The 19554-nt window shown below is 43.7% G+C and overlaps 1 protein-coding gene across 9 annotated transcripts in view; it reads left to right on the forward strand.

The window, feature by feature from the left end:
* Positions 1-19554, forward strand: part of PACC1 (proton activated chloride channel 1) — a 69305-nt gene that overhangs the window by 28791 nt on the left and 20960 nt on the right. For 7 of the 9 annotated variants that reach the window (XM_063708742.1, XM_019030356.3, XM_055370949.2 and 4 more), the window contains exons 3-4: positions 16920-17129; positions 18591-18742. In XM_063708742.1, coding sequence (XP_063564812.1) covers positions 16920-17129; positions 18591-18742 — 362 coding nt within the window. Of the gene's footprint in view, positions 1-16287; positions 16408-16919; positions 17130-18590; positions 18743-19554 lie in introns of all 9 variants that reach the window. The other 2 variants (XM_055370953.2, XM_055370951.2) reach the window with 2 other exon arrangements.

Below are 19554 nucleotides of genomic sequence, written 5' to 3' on the forward strand. Positions count from 1 at the left end.
AGAGGTTGCTTTGCTGTAGCAGATGGGGAGAAGGAAGAATCAAAGAGGATTCTTAATTTTGAAGCCAGGCAAACGGGAGAATGATACTACATAGAGATGGAGCCTAGAGAGGCAAATGGCTTAGAAAAGAAGATGGCCAGGTGTGGTGGCACGCCTGTAATCCCAGCACTTTGGGAGGCTGAGGCAGGTGAGTCACTTGAGGCCAGGAGTTCAAGACCAGCCTGGGCAATATGGCAAAACTCTGTCTCTACAAAAAACACAAAAATTAGTTGGGCATGATGGCATGCATCTGTAATCCCAGCTACTTGGGAGGCTGAGGTGGGAGAATCGCTTGAGCCCAGGAGGCGGAGGTTGCAGTGAGCTGAGATTGCACTGCTGCACACCAGCCTGGGCGACAGAGTGAGAGACCCTGTCTCACAAAAAAAAAAAAAAAAAAGCCTATTTGTTGTTGGCATACAGTCAGTTGAAGTCGAGATGGCCCAGAGGCAATGACAGTTACAGGATGGACAGGAGAGAAGGGAGGGCTGGAGTTGTGCAACCTGGAGAAATCCCATGGGGGCAAGGTCACAGGGACAGATGGAAAATGAGTAGGGGGGCCATGAAGACTGAACCTCACAAACATCCCTGTTTGGGGGCCAAAAGAGGAGCTGGGGCTGGAAAAGGAGTTGAATGGAGGGCCTGGAGGTAGGAGCTGCAAGAAAGGAGGACAGTGTAGCAGAGATTCAAGTTAAGTACCCAGACATGCAGGGTTGTAAATCAGTTTTATTCTCTGGAATACATAATTCCATACCATAATGCACTAAAAGCTTTAGTCTATTCATTTCCTGTCTATCAAGTGAATCAGAACCAATTAGTATTCTGTTCAAAGGGAGAAATGACATCAGACATGCTAATAGAATAAGCACTTTCTTATATCAGAGATGTAATCAAACTGAGGAAAACCCTTGGTTAATTAGTCATTACAATCAGTTCTCCATAGAAACAACTGTATATAATGGGATAGACAAAGAAAAAATTCATAGATTAGACCTTATCAAGATGAAAACCTTGGCTGGGCACGGTGGATCACGCCTGTAATTCCAGCACTTTGGGAGGTCGAGGTGGGTGGATCACCTAAGGTCAGGATTTTGAGACCAGCCTGACCAACATAGTGAAACTCCACCTCTACTAAAAATGCAAAGTTAGCCAGGCATGGTGGCTCATGCCTGTAATTCCAGCTACTCAGAAGGCTGAGGCAGGAGAATTGCTTGAACCTAGGAGGCGGAGGTTGTAGTGAGCCAAGATCGTGCCGTTGCACTCCAGCCTGGGTGACAGAGTGAGACTCCATTCCCCTCCCCCTCAAAAGAAGACCTTTTGTGTATCAAAGGACACTATCAAGAAAGTGAAAAGACAGCCCACAGAATGGGAAAAAGTATTTGCAAATCATACATCTGATAAGGGACTGGTATTTAGAATATATAAAGAACGCCTACAATTCAACAATAAAGACAAATAACTCAGTTTAAAAATGGGCAAAGAATCTGAATAGACATTTTTCCAAAGAAGATATACAAATGACTAGTAAGCACATGAAATAATGCCAACATCATTAGTCATCAAGGAAATGCAACTCTAAATCACGATGAGATAGCACTTCACACCCACTAGGATGGTTATAATTTTTAAAAAGTGGATAATAAGTTTTGGCAAGGATGTAGAGAGATTGGAACCCCCATACGTTGCTGATGGGAATGTAGAATGGTGCAGCTGCTGTGGAAAATAGTCTGGCAGTTCCTCAAAAGGTTAACTACAGAGTTACCATATGGGCCAGCAATTCCGCTCCTAGGTGTATATTCGTGAGAAATGAAAACTTACGTCCACATGAAAACTTACATCTCCAAAAAATGTGTACATGAATATTCATAGCAGCTTTATTTGTAATAGCCAAAAAGTGGAAATAAGCCAAATGACTATCAACTGATGAATGGATAAGTAAAATGGTACATTCACACAATAGAATATTATTTGACAATAAAAGAATGAGGAACTGGCTGGGTGCGGTGGCTCATGCCTGTAGTCCCAGCACTTTGGGAGGCCAAGGCGGGTGGATCACTTGAGGTCAGGAGTTCAAGACCAGCCTGACCAACATGGTGCAACCCCGTCTCTAACAAAAATATGAAAAATTAGCCAGGTATGGTGGTGCGCACCTGTAATCCCAGTTACTCGGGAGGCTGAGGCAGGAGAATCACTTGAACCTGGGAGGTGGAGGTTGCAGTGAGCCAAGATGGTGCCACTGCACTCCAGCCTGGGTGACAGAGGGAGACTCTTGTCTCAAAAAAAAAAAAAAAAAAAAAAAGGAACTGATGCATGCTGTAACTTGGATAAATTTTTTTTTTTTTTTTTTTTTTTTTTTTTTGAGACAAGAGTCTCTGTTGCCCAGGCTGGAGTGCAGTGGCGCCATCTCGGCTCATTGCAACCTCTGCCTCCTGGGTTCAAGTGATTCTTCTGCCTCAGCCTCTTGAGTGGCTGGGATTACAAGCATGTGCCACCACAACCAGCTACTTTTTGTATTTTTAGTAGAGACGAGGTTTTGCCATGTTGGCCAGGCTGTTTTCGAACTCCTGACCTCAGGTGATCCTCCCACCTCAGTGTCCCAAAGTGTTGGGATTACAGGTGTGAGCCACCGCGCCTGGCTGTATCTCGAAAACATAGTGAGAGAAGTCAGACACAGCCACATGTATGATGCCCTTTATGTGAAATGTTCAGAACAGGCAAATCCATAGGGACAGAAATTAGATTAGTGGTTGCCAGGAAAGGGGAAGTAACCACTCTTGGGTATGGAGTTTCTTTTTGGGTAATGAAAATTTTCTGTAGATAGTGGTGGTGGTTATACATCTTGTGAATATACTAAAAACTGCTGAATATATTTACTTTAAAAGGGTAAATTGTATGGTATGTAAATTATATCTAAAAAAGAGAAACAAAATTGACCACCCTAAACAGAAAAAAACGGTAGGCAAAAAATTCAGAATGCCTCTTAGCCTAGTGCTCCCTGCAAGGTGGAGTTTCACAGGATTATGGCAGACAACCAAGCCCCCTTCCTCTAAATAGAGGTTCCATGATATTTTCAGTAACTGAATTGCCCATCACAGATCCCCTTAGTGGATGAACTTGCATTCTGGGGCAAGTTTGGGGTTTTGAAGGAATTCTGTCTTGAATTTTACAAAGCATATAAACTACCTTTCCCAGGAACATCTTGTGCATTATTTTTGTCTTCCTACTACCCTGAGTTTGCATTCATTTAAAGGATGATACTTTTAAAGCACATTCATCCAGTTTGCCACAAAAAGCCAGTGTTAGTTTTCTCACTACATAGTGCGTGGGACATTTTATCAAATAACCAGCACTGTTTTTTTTTATGATAAAGTATAATAGTGTCTAGTTTCAGAATTGGAGTGTTACTTATAGCAAGTGTGGAGGATAAGTAAATAGTTTTACAGTTTTTATTTAGATCACACTCCTATTTGTGGATCAAGAAGAGGCCTGTAAAGAAGCTAAACTTGGCTTCTGTGAGTAAAACAGAAGAGAAGGCTTTTGGTCAATGTTCCCATGAGAGTAATTTGTTCCAAGTACCTCTCCCAGATGAATTGCAGTGATAGAATTGGCATGTGATCTTCTTGTTTGATGCCTATTTTTAGAATTTTCAAGAACATGTAGGGAGAACTTCATCTCTTTCCTTAACCAAGGCCATGATGAAGGCAAAACATCTCAAATCATGTTTATCTGGCTTAAATGCAGAGTGGACACACCTGTCCACAGATGCCAGTCATCGTTCGTCTTTATTATATTGTTCAGCCTGGATGTAGTATAGAGTTTGTCTTAGAAGTTTTCCAGGCCAGGTGCAGTGGCTCATCCCTGTAATCCCAGCACTTTGGGAGGCTGAGGTGGGCAGATCACCTGAGGTCAGGAGTTCGAGACCAGCCTGGCTAACATGGTGAAAGCCCGTTTCTACTAAATATATAAAAAATTAGCCAGGTGTGGTGGCACACACCTGTAATTCCAGCTACTTGGGAGGCTGAGGCAGGAGAATCACTGGACCCCAGGAGGCGGAGGTTGCGGTGAACCAAGATTGCACCATTGCACTCTAGCTTGGGCAACAAGAGTGAAACTCCGTCTCAAAAAAAAAAAAGTTTTCCAGGTCAGGTACAGTGGCTTATGCCTGTAATCCCAGCATTTTAGGAGGCCGAGGCGGGTGGATTGCTTGAGTACAGGAGTTCTAGACCAGCCTAGGTGACATGGTGAAACCCCATCTCTACAATAAATACAAAAATTAGCTGGGCATGGTGGCACATGCCTGTAGTCCCAGATACTCAGGAGGCTGAGATGGGAGGATTGATTGAGCCTGGGAGGTGGAGGTTGCCGTGAGCCAAAAATCATGCCACTGCGCTCCAGCCTGCGTGACAGAGTGAGACCCTACTTGAGTCCAGGAGTTCAAGGCTGCAGTGAGCTATGATCACACCAGTGCACTCCAGCCTGAGTGACAGAGTGAGACCATGTCTCTTAAGAAAAAAAAAAAAAAGTGTTTCAGACTTCTCTACTTGTTACGAAGTTATATTCTTTCAGTTATATCTTTTATTATTAATGACTGTAATTGTAAAAATGCTCACAGTTGTGTAGGGAAAGAGCATTGGGCTAGGAGTCAGGACTCTAAGACTCTCTCATTCTGATCGTGCCAGTTACTGGCTGTGGGATATGGATTGTTGTACAAAGAGTAGAGTTGGGCCAGATGGCCTTTTAGGTCCCTATCAACTCTTAAAAATTAGATTCAGATGTTATGCAACAAATCAGTCACTTCAGAGTTCCTTCATTTTTATCTTGTGATCTTTTCAAACCCCGTTAGAATGTAGTAAGCTGGTACTCATTGCCACTGCAGTTATGAGCAGCTCATGACAGTGAATGTATTTTCACCCATCAGGTTTTGAAGTATACCCATGGTCCCATTTGGACCATGGGAGTTGGTTGTACCTTCCAAGCTAAATAGCTGTGGGTAGGTTCCTGTGCATAGATCTTGTGGCCCTGCAGCCCAGCTACAGCTGACTGCTCAGGGGTCAGCACCCAAGAAAGGGAAGCCATCTATAGGCTGGGCTTGAAGGAGGTCAGTGTCTTGTGAGGTATCTGGTGGAACACCCTATACAGGATACTTTCTCGGGGAGAATTTGAGTGCAAGACTCACGGAGAAGGACTTAGTAAAGTGGAGCAGGGTCATGAGAGAAATATGGAGAAAAGGCAGATAGCAAAGCCAAGAAGGAGCAGAAATTGACACAGTGTCTATTAGCAATAGGTAGAGGCAAAAGTGAAATCAAACACAAAAGAGGCTGAGATGAGAAAGAATTGCCTTAATTCCTTTTGGACAACTAGAGCTGCTGTGGACCTTGGTGGCTTAGCTCTCAGCTACCCATTGGGTTTCCCCAGTTCTCACTTATCCTCGTACCTGTAGAGTAAACCTCCACTGCCCACAGTAACCTGTTCCTTAAAACCTAAAGGGGCCTCACTGACAGTTCTGGAAATTTGCATTTCTGTGTAAAGTGAAAACCTTCTAAAGTATTTTGCCAAAAAACAGCAAGGAACATTCACTGGTTTATAGTTTTACATGCTTGATTGCACTAATATTCTGTGATGGATTGAGTTAGCATGGCAAGACTTAGTTCATCTATTATTTAGGTTATTTATTCATTCGACAAACATGGAAACATTACATTCCTACTATGTGAAAGACACTATATTCTGCCCTGCCTCCATTTTATTTTCAGTGTATAACTTTTCAGATTTATTTTTCAAAAGAGATTATAGTTCTATGATCTTTATTTTTGCTATTTTCATAAATGAGCACTTCATTTTTTGAAGGGTAGAGGGTACATTCTGTTTCTTTGGTACCAGTAATTGTTACCATTGAGCAGGCACTGTGTAATGCATTTTGCAACATTCTGTCATCTGCTTCTCTCAAAAATCCTGTAAAATGGAAATGATTATTTTCTTTTTACATGAAAAATGTAAGGCTTTAGGAGCACTGAGTAACTTGTCTAGGATCATGGAGTAGTTAGTAGCAAAGCTGCAGCTGGAGCTCAAAACTCTGACTCTAAAGCTCATGCTCGTAACCACTGCACAGTATATCTGCTCTTTCAGTCAGAAAATAAATGAATAATGGAAGCCAAATTATTTCTTCCTTAAAATTCTCCTTGTGGTTTAGGTGCAGAACTAACATGACCCCCTCCACAGAGTCTTTGCTGATAACTGCCCTTCTCCCTGTGCTTCCCATTGTTCCTCCAGTTGAAGGAAACCTCATGTTTTATATCCTTATATGTTTCTGAATTCTGTAGCACTTTGGATTAGAGACCATCGGTCCTCCATTTGATATCTCCCTGAAGCACCTAGTACAAAATCATGCATGTAGAGTTGGTGCTTGATCTTGTAGAAGTAAAGAATGAATTATTTCCTTGTCTTTACCAACCCAGGAGACTTTGATAGTTCTGTGCTGAGCCTGCTTCTGTGCTTTAAATAAAGTAAAATTAAATAATTATGAGCAGATATTCTTTTGTGTCTTTGTATTTGAAATATGCTATCAAAGCATATGGTTGGGTTTTATTCTTAATCCAGACTGACAGTCTCTGCTTTTTAATTGGACGGTTCAGTCCATTTACATTTGATGTGATTATTGATATGGCTGGATTTGGCTCTATCATTTTGCTGTTTTCTACTTGCTGGGTTTTTTTGTTTGTTTCTCTGTTTTTTCTTTCTTGCAAGTTATAAACCTTACAATATTGTTGAGTAATTTCTGCTGTAGGCAGTCTTAATTTTTTTTTAAGTAGCTTTTTGTTTTACTCACTTATTTAACATTTTCAGTGCTCTTTACATCTGAGAGTTACCATCTAGTGTCAATTCCTTTTAGCTTTCAGAATTTTTCTTAGCATGCAGTTTAGTGCAGGTCTGCTAGTGATGAATTCTCTCAGCCATTGTGTTTCAAAATATCTTTATTTCATCTTCATTTTTGAAGTTTTGCTGGATAGAGAATTATACTGGTAGACAAAAAATTTTTTTTCTTTCAGCATTTGAAGATGTTCCATTGTCTTCTGGCCTCCATTGTTTCTGTTCAGAAATTAGTTGTCGTTAGTATCAGTGCTCTATGTGTAACAGATAGATAGATAGATAGATAGATAGATAGATAGATAGATAGATAATTTTTTTCCCTCACTGCCTTCAAGATTTTTCTCTTTTCTTTACATTAGCACTTTGATTATGATTTGCCTTGGGATGGTTTTTTTGTTGTTGTTTTTTTTTTAAAGTTATCCTGGTTGGCGTTTATTGAGCATCTTGGATCTGTAAGTTGTTGTCTTTCTCCAGTTTTGGGCCATTTTTTTTTCAGATTTCTTTTTTTTCAATATGTATATGTATATTTTTATTATACTTTAAGTTCTAGGGTACATGTGCACAATGCAGGTTTGTTACATATGTATACATGTGCCATGTTGGTGTGCTGCACCAATTAACTCGTCATTTACATTAGGTATATCTCCTAATGCTATCCCTACCCCCTCCCCAACCCCACAACAGGCCCCGGTGTGTGATGTTCCCCTTCCTGTGTCCGAGTGTTCTCATTGTTCAATTCCCACCTGTGAGTGAGAACATGCAGTGTTTGGTTTTTTGCCCTTGCGATAGTTTGCTGAGAATGATGGTTTCCAGCTTCATCTGTGTCCCTGCAAAAGACATGAACTCATCATTTTTTATGGCTGCATAGTATGCCATGGTGTATATGTGCCACATTTTCTTAATCCAGTCTGTCATTGTTGGACATTTGGGTTGGTTCCAAGTCTTTGCTATAGTTTGTAGTGCTGCAATAAACATATGTTTGCATGTGTCTTTATAGCAGCATGATTTACATTCCTTTGGGTATATATCCAGTAATGGGATGGCTGGGTTAAATGGTATTTCTAGTTCTAGATCCCTCAGGAATCGCCACACTGTCTTCCACAATGGTTGAACTAGTTTACAGTCCCACCAACAGTGTAAAAGTGTTCCTATTTCTCCACATCCTCTCCAGCACCTGTTGTTTCCTGAATTTTTAATGATTGCCATTCTAACTGGTGTGAGATGGTATCTCATTGTGGTTTTGATTTGCATTTCTCTGATGGCCAGTGATGATGAGCATTTTTTCATGTGTCTGTTGGCTGCATAAATGTCTTCTTTTGAGAAGTATCCGTTCATATCCTTCACTCACTTGTTGATGGGGTTGTTTGTTTTTTTCTTGTAAATGTGTTGGAGTTCTTTGCAGATTGTGGATATTAGCCCTTTGTCAGATGAGTAGACTGCAAAAATTTTCTCCCATTCTGTAGGTTGCCTGTTCACTCTGATGGTAGTTTCTTTTGCTGTGCAGAAGCTCTTTAGTTTAATTAGACCCCATTTGTCAATTTTGGCTTTTGTTGCTATTGTTTTTGGTGTTTTAGACATGAAGTCCTTGCCCATGCCTATGTCCTGAATGGTAAGGCCTAGGTTTTCTTCTAGGGTTTTTATGGTTTTAGGTCTGACATTTAAGTCTTTAATCCATGTTGAATTAATTTTTGTATAAGGTGTAAGGAAGGGATCCAGTTTCAGCTTTCTACATATGGCTAGCCAGTTTTCCCAGCATCGTTTGTTAAATAGGGAATCCTTTCCCCATTTCTTGTTTTTGTCAGGTTTGTGAAAGATCAGATAGTTGTAGATGTGTGGTATTATTTCTGAGGGCTCTGTTCTGTTCCATTGGTCTATATTTCTGTTTTGGTACCAGTACCATGCTGTTTTGGTTACTGTTGCCTTGTAGTATAGTTTGAAGTCAGGTAGCGTGATGCCTCCAGCTTTGTTCTTTTGGCTTAGGATTGACTTGGCAATGCGGGCTCTTTTTTGGTTCCATATGAACTTTAAAGTAGTTTTTTCCAGTTCTGTGAAGAAAGTCATTGGTAGCTTGATGGGGATGGCATTGAATCTATAAATTACCTTGGGCAGTATGGCCATTTTCATGATATTGATTCTTCCTATCCATGAGCATGGAATGTTCTTCCATTTGTTTGTGTCCTCTTTTATTTCATTGAGCAGTGGTTTGTAGTTCTCCTTGAAGAGGTCCTTCACATCCCTTGTAAGTTGGATTCCTAGGTATTTTGTTCTCTTCAAAGCTATTGTGAATGGGAGTTCACTCATGATTTGGCTCTTTGTTTGTCTGTTGTTGGTGTATAAGAATGCTTGTGATTTTTGCACACTGATTTTGTATCCTGAGACTTTGCTGAAGTTGCTTATCAGCTTAAGGAGATTTTGGGCTAAGACGATGGGGTTTTCTAGATATACAGTCATGTCATCTTCAAACAGGGACAATTTGACTTCCTCTTTTCCTCATTGAATACCCTTTATTTCCTTCTCCTGCCTGATTGCCCTGGCCAGAACTTCCAACACTATGTTGAATAGGAGTGGTGAGAGAGGGCATCCCTGTCTTGTGCCAGTTTTCAAAGGGAATGCTTCCAGTTTTTGCCCATTCAGAATGATATTGGCTGTAGGTTTGTCATAAATAGCTCTTGTTATTTTTAGATACGTCCCATCAATACCTAATTTATTGGTGTTTTTAGCATGAAGGGTTGTTGAATTTTGTCAAAGGCCTTTTCTGCATCTATTGAGATAATCATATGGTTTTTGTCTTTGGTTCTGTTTATCTGCTGGATTATGTTTATTGATTTGCATATGTTGAACCAGCCTTGCATCCCAGGGATGAAGCCCACTTGATCATGGTGGATGAGCTTTTTGATGTGCTGCTGGATTCGGTTTGCCAGTGTTTTATTGAGGATTTTTGCGTCGATGTTCATCAGGGATATTGGTCTAAAATTCTCTTTTGTTGTTGTGTCTCTGCCAGGCTTTGGTATCAGGATGATGCTGGCCTCATAAAATGAGTTAGGGAGGATTCCCTCTTTTTCTATTGATTGGAATAGTTTCAGAAGAAATGGTACCAGCTCCTCCTTGTACCTCTGGTAGAATTCATCTGTGAATCCATCTGGTCCTGGACTTTTTTTGGTTGGTAGGCTATTAATTATTGCCTCAATTTCAGAGCCTGTTATTGGTCTATTCAGAGATTCAACTTCTTCCTGGTTTAGTCTTGGGAGGGTGTATGTGTCGAGGAATTTATCCATTTCTTCTAGATTTTGTAGTTTATTTGCGTAGAGGTGTTTATAGTATTCTCTGATAGTAGTTTGTATTTCTGTGAGATCGGTGGTGATATCCCCTTTATCATTTTTTATTGCGTCTATTTGATTCTTCTCTCTTTTCTTCTTTATTAGTCTTGCTAGCGGTCTATCAATTTTGTTGATCTTTTCAAAAAACCAGCTCCTGGATTCATTGATATTTTGAAGGGTTTTTTGTGTCTCAGTCTCCTTCAGTTCTGCTCTGATCTTAGTTATTTCTTGCCTTCTACCAGCTTTTGAATGTGTTTGCTCTTGCTTCTCTAGTTCTTTTAATTGTGATGTCAGTGTGTCAATTTTAGATCTTTCCTGCTTTCTCTTGTGGGCATTTAGTGCTGTAAATTTCCCTCTACACACTGCTTAAATGTGTCCCAGAGATTCTGGTATGTTGTGTCTTTCTTCTCATTGGTTTCAAAGAACATCTTTATATCTGCCTTCATTTCGTTATGTACCCAGTAGTCATTCAGGAGCAGGTTGTTCAGTTACCATGTAGTTGAGCGGTTTTGAGTGAGTTTCTTAATCCTGAGTTCTAGTTTTATTGCAGTGTGGTCTGAGAGACAGTTGGTTATAATTTCTATTCTTTTACATTTGCTGAGGAGTGCTTTACTTCCAACTATATGGTCAGTTTTGGAATAGGTGTGGTGTGGTGCTAAGAAGAATGTATATTCTGTTGATTTGGGGTGGAGAGTTCTGTAGATGTCTATTAGATCTGCTTGGTGCAGAGCTGAATTCAATTCCTGGATATCCTTGTTAACTTTCTGTCTTGTTGATCTGTCTAATGTTGACAGTGGGGTGTTAAAGTCTCCCATTATTATTGTGTGGGAGTCTAAGTCTCTTTGTAGGTCACTCAGGACTTGCTTTATGAATCTGGGTGCTCCTGTATTGGGTGCATATATATTTAGGATAGTTAGCTCTTCTTGTTGAATTGATCCCTTTACCATTATGTAATGGCCTTCTTTGTCTCTTTTGATCTTTGTTGGTTTAAAGTCTGTTTTATCAGAGACTAGAATTGCAACCCCTGCCTTTTTTTGTTTTCCATTTGCTTAGTAGATCTTCCTCCATCCCTTTATTTTCAGCCTATGTGTGTCTCTGCACGTGAGATGGGTTTCCTGAATACAGCACACTGATGGGGCTTGACTATCCAATTTGCCAATCTGTCTTTTAATTGGAGCATTTAGCCCATTTACATTTAAGGTTAATATTGTTATGTGTGAATTTGATCCTGTCATTGTGATGTTAGCTGGTTATTTTGCTCATTAGTTGATGTAGTTTCTTCCTAGCATTGATGGTCTTTACAATTTAGCATGTTTTTGCAGTGGCTGGTACCAGTTGTTCCTTTCCATGTTTAGTGCTTCCTTCAGGAGCTCTTTTAGGGCAGGCCTGGTGGTGATAAAATCTCTCAGCATTTGCTTGTCTGTAAAGTATTTTATTTCTCCTTCACTTATGAAGCTTAGTTTGACTGGATATGAAATTCTGGGTTGAAAATTCTTTCCTTTAAGAATGTTGATTATTGACCCCCACTCTTCTGGCTTGTAGAGCTTCTGCCGAGAGATCAGCTGTTAGTCTGATGGGCTTCTCTTTGTTGGTAACCTGACCTTTCTCTCTGGTTGCCCTTAACATTTTTTCCTTCATTTCAACTTTGGTGAATCTGACAATTATGTGTCTGAGAGTTGCTCTTCTCGAGGAGTATCTTTGTGGCATTCTCTGTATTTCCTGAATTCGAATGTTGGCCTGCCTTGCTTGGTTGGGGAAGTTCTCCTGGATAATATCCTGCAGAGTGTTTTCCAACTTGGTTCCATTCTCCCCGTGACTTTCAGGTACACCAATCAGACGTAGATTTGGTCTTTTCACATAGTCCCATATTTCTTGGAGGCTTTGTTCGTTTTTTTTAATTCTTTTTTCTCTAAACTTCTCTTCTCGCTTCATTTCATTCATTTGATCTTCCATCACTGATACCCTTTTTTCCAGTTGGTCGAATTGGCTACTGAAGCTTGTGCATTCATCATGTAGTTCTCATGCCATGGGTTTCAGCTCCATCAGGTCCTTTAAGGACTTCTCTGCATTGGTTATTCTAGTTAGCCATTCGTCTAATCTTTTTTCAAGGTTTTTAACTTCTTTGCGTTGGGTTTGAACTTCCTCCTTTAGCTTGGAGAAGTTTGATCGTCTGAAGACTTCTTCTCTCAACACATCAAAGTCATTCTCTGTCCAGCTTTGTTCCGTTGCTGGTGAGGAGCTGCGTTCCTTTGGAGGAGGAGAGGCACTCTGATTTTTAGAATTTTCAGTTTTTCTGTTCTGTTTTTTTCCCCATCTTTGTGGTTTTATCTACCTTTGGTCTTTGATGATAGTGATGTACAGATGGGGTTTTGGTGTGGATGTCCTTTCTGTTTGTTAGTTTTCCTTCTAACAGTCAGGACTCTCAGCTGCAGGTCTGTTGGAGTTTGCTGGAGGTCCACTCCAGACCCTGTTTGCCTGGGTATCAGCAGCGGAGGCTGCAGAACAGCGAATATTGATGAACAGCAAATGTTGCTGTCTGATCGTTCCTCTGGAGGTTTTGTCTCAGAAGGGTACCTGGCCGTGTGAGATGTCAGTCTGCCCCTACTGGGGGGTGCCTCCCAGATAGGCTACTCGGGGGTCAGGGACCCACTTGAGGAGGCAGTCTGTCTGTTCTCAGATCTCAAACCCTGTGCTAGGAGAACCACTACTCTCTTCAAAGCTGTCAGACAGGGACATTTAAATCTGCAGAGGTTTCTGCTGCCTTTTGTTCGGCTATGCCCTGCCCCCAGAGGTGGAGCCTACAGAGGCAGGCAGGCCTCCTTGAGCTGTGGTGGGCTCCGCCCAGTTCGAGCTTCCCGGCTGCTTTGTTTACCTACTCAAGCCTCAGCCATGGCAGGTGCCCCTCCCCCAGCCTCGCTGCTGCCTTGCAGTTCGATATCAGACTGCTGTGCTAGCAATGAGCGAGGCTCCGTGGGTGTGGTACCCTCTGAGCCAGGCGCGGGATATAATCTCCTGGTGTGCCATTTGCTAAGACCATTGGAAAAGCGCAGTATTAGGGTTGGAGTGGCCCGATTTTCCAGGTGCCGTCTGTCACAGCTTTGCTTGGCTATGAAAGGGAATTCCCTGACCCTTTCCACTTCCCAGGTGAGGCGATGCCTCGCCCTGCTTCAGCTCACACTTGGTGTGCTGCACCCACTGTCCTGCACCCACTGTGCGACAAGCCCCAGTGATATGAACCCAGTACCTCAGTTGGAAATGCAGAAATCACCCATCTTCTGCATCTCTCTTGCTGGGAGCTATAGACTGGAGCTGTTCCTATTCGGCCGTCTTGGAACCCAATATCAATAGTCTTTTTTTTTTTTTTTTTTTTTTTGAGATGGAGTTTTGCTCTTGTTTCCTAGGCTGGAGTGCAATGGCGTGATCTCAACTCACTGCAACCTCCGCCTCCCGGGTTCAAGCAATTCTCCTGCCTCAGCCTCCTGAGTAGCTGGGATTATAGGCATGCACCACCACGCCCAGCTAATTTTTGTATTTTTAGTAGAGACGGGGTTTCACCACATTGGCCAGGATGGTTTCGATCTCTTGACCTTGTGATCCGCCCACCTCAGCCTCCCAAAGTGCTGGGATTACAGGGGTGAACCACCACACCCCCGGCCTCAGATATTTTTTGTGACCCATTTTCTGTCTCCAGTTACATGTCATTACACTGCTAGATACTGTAACAATTTTCCGGGCTCCATTTAGTTTTTTTTTTCCTTCAATATTTTCTTCAAATTGGATAGTTTCTGTTGATTTAACTTTGAGTTCACGAACTCTTTTTCTGCCATCTTTTGCTATTAAGCCTATACAGTGAACTTTTTATTTCATTTATTTCTTGTCAGATCTGGAATTTCCATCTGTTTTTTTAAATTTAATGAAACATTTTTACAGTGGTTAGATACACATAATGTAAAACTCATCATCTTACTCATTAAAATGTGTAGTTCAGTGATATTAAGCACTTTCATATTGCTGTGCAACCGTCACCACCATCCATCTCCACAATGCTTTTTCATCCTGCAAAACTGAAATTCTATATATTTGGCCATTGTTATTAGTTTCTGTTTCTCTATTGATCTTGTCTTTATTCCTTATTCAGATATTTTCCTTTAAGTGCTGTAAATTTCCTCTCTGCTAAATTGCAACACTGGGTCATCTTGGTGTTGGTTTCTATAGATTGCTTTTTTCTTGAGTACAGGTCACATTTTCTTGTTTCGTAGCATGTCTAGTGATTTTTGATTGAACACTGGACATTATGAATGATATAGAGATTCTGGATTCTGTTATGATCTTCAGAAGGGTATTTTTTTTTCTTGGCATATAGTTAATGTGGCAAGATTTAAGCTCTAAACTCCTATCTCCACTGCATTAGCCGTAGTTGAAATCTCCATGCAGTTCTTTCAATTTCCAGTTGTTACTTTTTGCTGGCCCCCAGCCCCCCCGGGTTCTCCAGCCAAGGATCTGAACATATATTTAGTTGCAGATTTGGGAGTTTCACCCCCTGTGTGGCTCCCTCCCTTTCATGGTTTTGTCTTAACTTTCTGGCTGCTCTTCCAGCCCTGAACTTTGTCCCTGTCACTCTGAACCATGCCTTATAGGGATTGGCATGTATTCTTAGGCAAAAAGCTATGGATGTATAAATCTCACCAAGTACAGTTGTTCTCTTTCAAGGGTAGCCTCTTTCAATTTCTACCTGCTTTTGATCATTCTCCCAGTGCCTTCAAATAATTTAAAATATGTTGTCCAAAGTTTATAATTGTTTTCTGTGGAAGGGTGATGTGACACTGCTACTCTGTCACTGTTGGAAGCCAGATGCCAAGCAGATACCTTTTGGGGCTTACGTTCAGATGCTTCCATTGTTCTCAGCCTTGTGCTCAGCTGGGCTGTGGAGGAAATAGGGCTTCTTCTCAGGGAGCTCCATTTTCAGCTGAGGAGCAGAGAGGGCACAGGGAGCCCTGTGGGAGTATGTTAGTCAGCTCGGACTGCTGTAACAAAATGCCACAGTTGAGTGGCATGAACAACAGAAATTTATTTCTCACAGTTCTGGAAGCGAGAATCCAATATCAAGGTGTCAGCAGGATTGATTTCTGGTGAGGCCTTTCTCCTTGGCTTGCAGACGGCTGCCTTCTCATTGTGTCCTCACATGGCCTCTTTTCCTGTGTGCATGTGCTCCTAGTGTCTCCTCCTCTTATAAGGATTCTGGTCCTATTGGATCAGGCCTCATCCTTATGGCCACATTTAACCTTAATTATATCCTTGAAGTCCCTGTCTCTAAATATAGTCACATTGAGGGTTAGGGCTTCAACCTGAATTTGAGGGTGGGGGATACAGTTTCGTCCATAACAGAGATTAATCTAGCTTCTAGCCTCAGGATTATGTGAGGGAGGTAGGGGAGACAGAGTTGTGTTGTACCAATAGCATCAGGACGTGTTTAATCAGTCACCATGTAAATGCAGAATGTTCCAGGCACAACATGAAGGGCTAAGGATTCAGTTAGGGATAAGACTGGCCCCATCCCTGCCCTCATGGAACTCACAGCCTAGGAGGATAAAAGATGTATAGACATGACATTGCAGAGTGATGAAGTAGGGGACGTACAGGGCTCCCTGGGAACACTGAGGAAGAGGTGCCCAAATAAAGGTTAGGGGTCAGGAGAGGCTTCCTCAAGAAAATGTCTTTCTTTCTTTTTTCTTTTTTTTTTTTTTTGAGATGGAGTTTCGCTCTTGTTGCCCAGGCTAGAGTGCAATGGAGTAATCTCGGCTCACTGCAACCTCCGCCTCCTGGGTTCAAGCAATTCTCCTGCCTCAGCCTCTTGAGTAGCTGGGATTACAGGCATGCGCCACCACGCCCAGCTAATTTTGTATTTTTAGTAGAGACGGGGGTTTCACCATGTTGGTCAGGCTGGTCTCGAACTCCTGACCTCAGGTGATCCTCCCGCCTCGGCCTCCCAAAGTGCTGGGATTACAGGTGTGAGCCACTGCGCCTGGCCAAGAAAATGTCTTTCTAAATTAAAATGCTTCCATGGAAGGATGGCGTGACCAAGCTACTCTGTCACTGTTGGAAGCCAGATGCCAAGCAAAAAGCTTTCGGGGCTTAGGATGACTGAAGCATCAGCTGTGGAAGAAAAGAAAATCAAGCAGAGGGAATGGTAAGTGTGAGGGACTCCCAGGTTGAGAAGGGCACTCCAGAAGAACAGAAAGTCGATGGGTAGAGGTGGAGCTAGAGCTGGGAGAATTGGGGAAGTGGAGTGGTGAGGGGTAAGGCCAGAGAGGTAGGTTGGGGCCAGCTCACTTGTTGGATTGTAACTGCCTATCCCTCTAGAGAGTAAACTCCTTTTTTCTGTTCTTTTTGTTTGTTTTTTGCTTTTTCTTTTAACATTTTTATCGTTTTTTATCTTTTATCTTTTTTCTTTTGAGAGTAAACTCCTTAAAGACAATGAATAAGTCTCCTTCAGCTTGGTGTCCTCTACCTGGCAGAGAAGCTGTGTAGTAAATGTTTACAGGTGCCCTTTGTTATGATTTGTGGGGTGAGGTGGAAAGGTTGGGCGTGCAGGTGACTTCACCTCCTTGGTGAGGCAGGCAGGGGCCTGGAGGTTGCTGGCCATCTCTGTCTGTACCTTGTCCCTGTGCCCTAGGTCACATGGTGTTTTGTTGTTGTCAGGCCTGGACAGCGAGTCCGCCTCCAGCAGCATCCGCTTCAGCAAGGCCTGCCTGAAGAACGTCTTCTCGGTCCTGCTCATCTTCATCTACCTGCTGCTCATGGCTGTGGCCGTCTTCCTGGTCTACCGGACCATCACAGACTTTCGTGAGAAACTCAAGCACCCTGTCATGTCTGTGTCTTACAAGGAAGTGGATCGCTATGATGCCCCAGGTAAAGCCTGCCCCTGGGCCAGGCATCAGGGCCCCAGATCTAGGGTGTCAGCTGGCAGATACTCCCTGAGCTGCCATTGTATTTGTGGTACTACGGGCAGGGCAGAGGAGTCCAACCAAGCATAGTCTAGGTATAGAGTCTACGCCCAAGGAGCTGCTGTTGGGAGTGTGTTACGTGCTGAGGACAGAAATGGACAGAGCCTGGAGTAGCTACTGCAGGCTACTAGAGGGGTCAGGGAAATCTTGGCAGAGAGGTAGGATTTGAGCTGGGCCTCGAAAAGCACATAGATGGGAAGAGAGTGTCTCTGGGATGGGGATCAGCAGAGCGAAGGGGTGTGTAGGGAGGCAGAGGGCTTCTCTGGAGAGGATGAGACTAACTTGGCTGGGGCCAGAGGGCAGGGATGAGGAGAAGCAGGAGTCAAGGCTGGACTGTGGGGTGGGGAGGGTGGCAGGGGAGGCAAGGCCATTCAACCCTGCCTGGAGAGGGACTCCCAGGCCACACTGGGTATACCTGTCTCACTGGGGTGTCTGGTCCCTGAGTGGGGAGTCCACTCTGCTATAGAGCAGGCTGTCTGCTCTGGGCTGCAGGGCTGACACTGGATGTTCTAGGGGCTGTAGAGCAAATGAGGAGGCATGAGCTGTGTGACTTGGGCCCTGTCCACCCAGTGTGTGCCACCTGTTCTGCCCACAGATGCCCCTGAGTAACCTGTGGGAGGGCCTGCTCACATGGCAGAGCCAGAGTCCGGGTGCCCTCTCTCTGAGGCTTCCTGCCAGCCTCCAGCAGAGTCAGGTGTGCTGGTCATGGCTCCTCTGCCCATCTCTTCCTGTCTTGTGTTTGTCCCTCTTCTCTGTGTGTCTGCTTGAGTCTTCTTTATCTGTACGTTTTACTTTCTCTGTCTGGTGTCTTAGTGTCTCTGAAGTCTGTCTCTGATGCCATGTGCTGCTGTCTTAGCATTGCTGCCCTTGAGGCTGGCCAGCTACTGTCAGTAGAGGTGCCTGGGCTGGGAAGAGGGAGGGACTCTTGGGATGTGACTTGCACACTTGGGGCTCCCAGTCTAAGAGACAAAATGAGTTCTGAGGAGTTCCACAGTTTAGAGCCTCCCAGTGATTCTGCAGGTGGGTGTTGGCCCAGAGGGATGGCACAGGGGCTGAGTCAAGAGACACTCCTTCGGAGGGTGTGGAGCGGGGCTCTGAGGTGGAGTGGGTTTTGATGTGGGCATCAGGGCGGCTGGATCCCAGGTTGGCCAGGGGCTTACTGAGGAGGGGCTTGTGCCCTCTGCTAGAGCGGGGCTTTCTGAGGCCAGGAGATGTGGCTCCTCACCCTCTGAAACCCTTTTCTTCTCCCTTCCCTGCAGTCATCCAGGGAGTCCAGAACGTAGGTTGTTGGTAGGTGTGAGATGATTTCAGGGATGTGGTCAGGAGTGTGATTTCTGACACTTGCTTTTCCTGTTTGTGCCCCCAGGTATTGCCCTGTACCCCGGTCAGGCCCAGTTGCTCAGCTGTAAGCACCATTACGAGGTCATTCCTCCTCTGACAAGCCCTGGCCAGCCGGGTGACATGGATTGCACCACCCAGAGGATCAACTACACGGACCCCTTCTCCAATCAGACTGTGGTAATTCCTGTCTGCCTGAGCTGGGTCTGGGCAGCTGCTCTGTTAGCCCCTCAACCCGAGGCCCCAAGTTTCCTTCTTCCTAGGAGTCCTTCTTCCACTCACTCAGTGTGGGGCCTTAGTCCCCAAGGAGACATGCGGCTGTGCCATGTGGACACTTGGCTGTGGTTGGCTCACTTGCATTCAGGGAGGACAGTGAGGCCTCCAGCCTTTGCTGAGTAATGCTCAGGGATTCCTGACAGTGCGGTGAGACCCTGTCCCCAATGGAAGAATGACAGGGCTAAAGGGTGGGGCTGGTGTGATATAGCGAAGTGGGTCCCATACCTGACCACTTGACAGAATTGCCAGGATACTTTTTGAAAATATGAATTTCTAGGTTCCATGTGAAGCCAACTGAATTATAATTCCTTAGGTGGGGCCTGAGAATCCATAGTTTGAAATAAATATGCCAGCGTAAAGGAGTGTCGGTCTGGGGACAAGGACTCCTGGGCCCTGGGCTGGCCATGCTGTCATGCACAACACAGCACGGCTGGGAAGGATGACTGAGGGATGGGGTTCCGAGCGCCCTGGAGGAGTGGCACTGCACAGGGTTTCAAAGACAGGGTAGGCGTTTTGTATTGATTTATATTTCATCTTTTTCATTTCATATCCTTGCTTCAGAAAGCATTGAAAGGGGCTACAGTAGTTTTCCAGATTAAATTGGGAAGGAAAGGTTTTCTGTGCAGAGGAAATTGCACCATGACCTAGAGGGAAGAGAGGACATGTTGTACTTGTGCCTCTGGGCACAATCGCAGTTGGTGGGGAAATGTTTCATA

The sequence above is a fragment of the Gorilla gorilla genome, chromosome 1, assembly GCF_029281585.2.
Source record: "Gorilla gorilla gorilla isolate KB3781 chromosome 1, NHGRI_mGorGor1-v2.1_pri, whole genome shotgun sequence".
Lineage (NCBI taxonomy): Eukaryota > Metazoa > Chordata > Mammalia > Primates > Hominidae > Gorilla > Gorilla gorilla.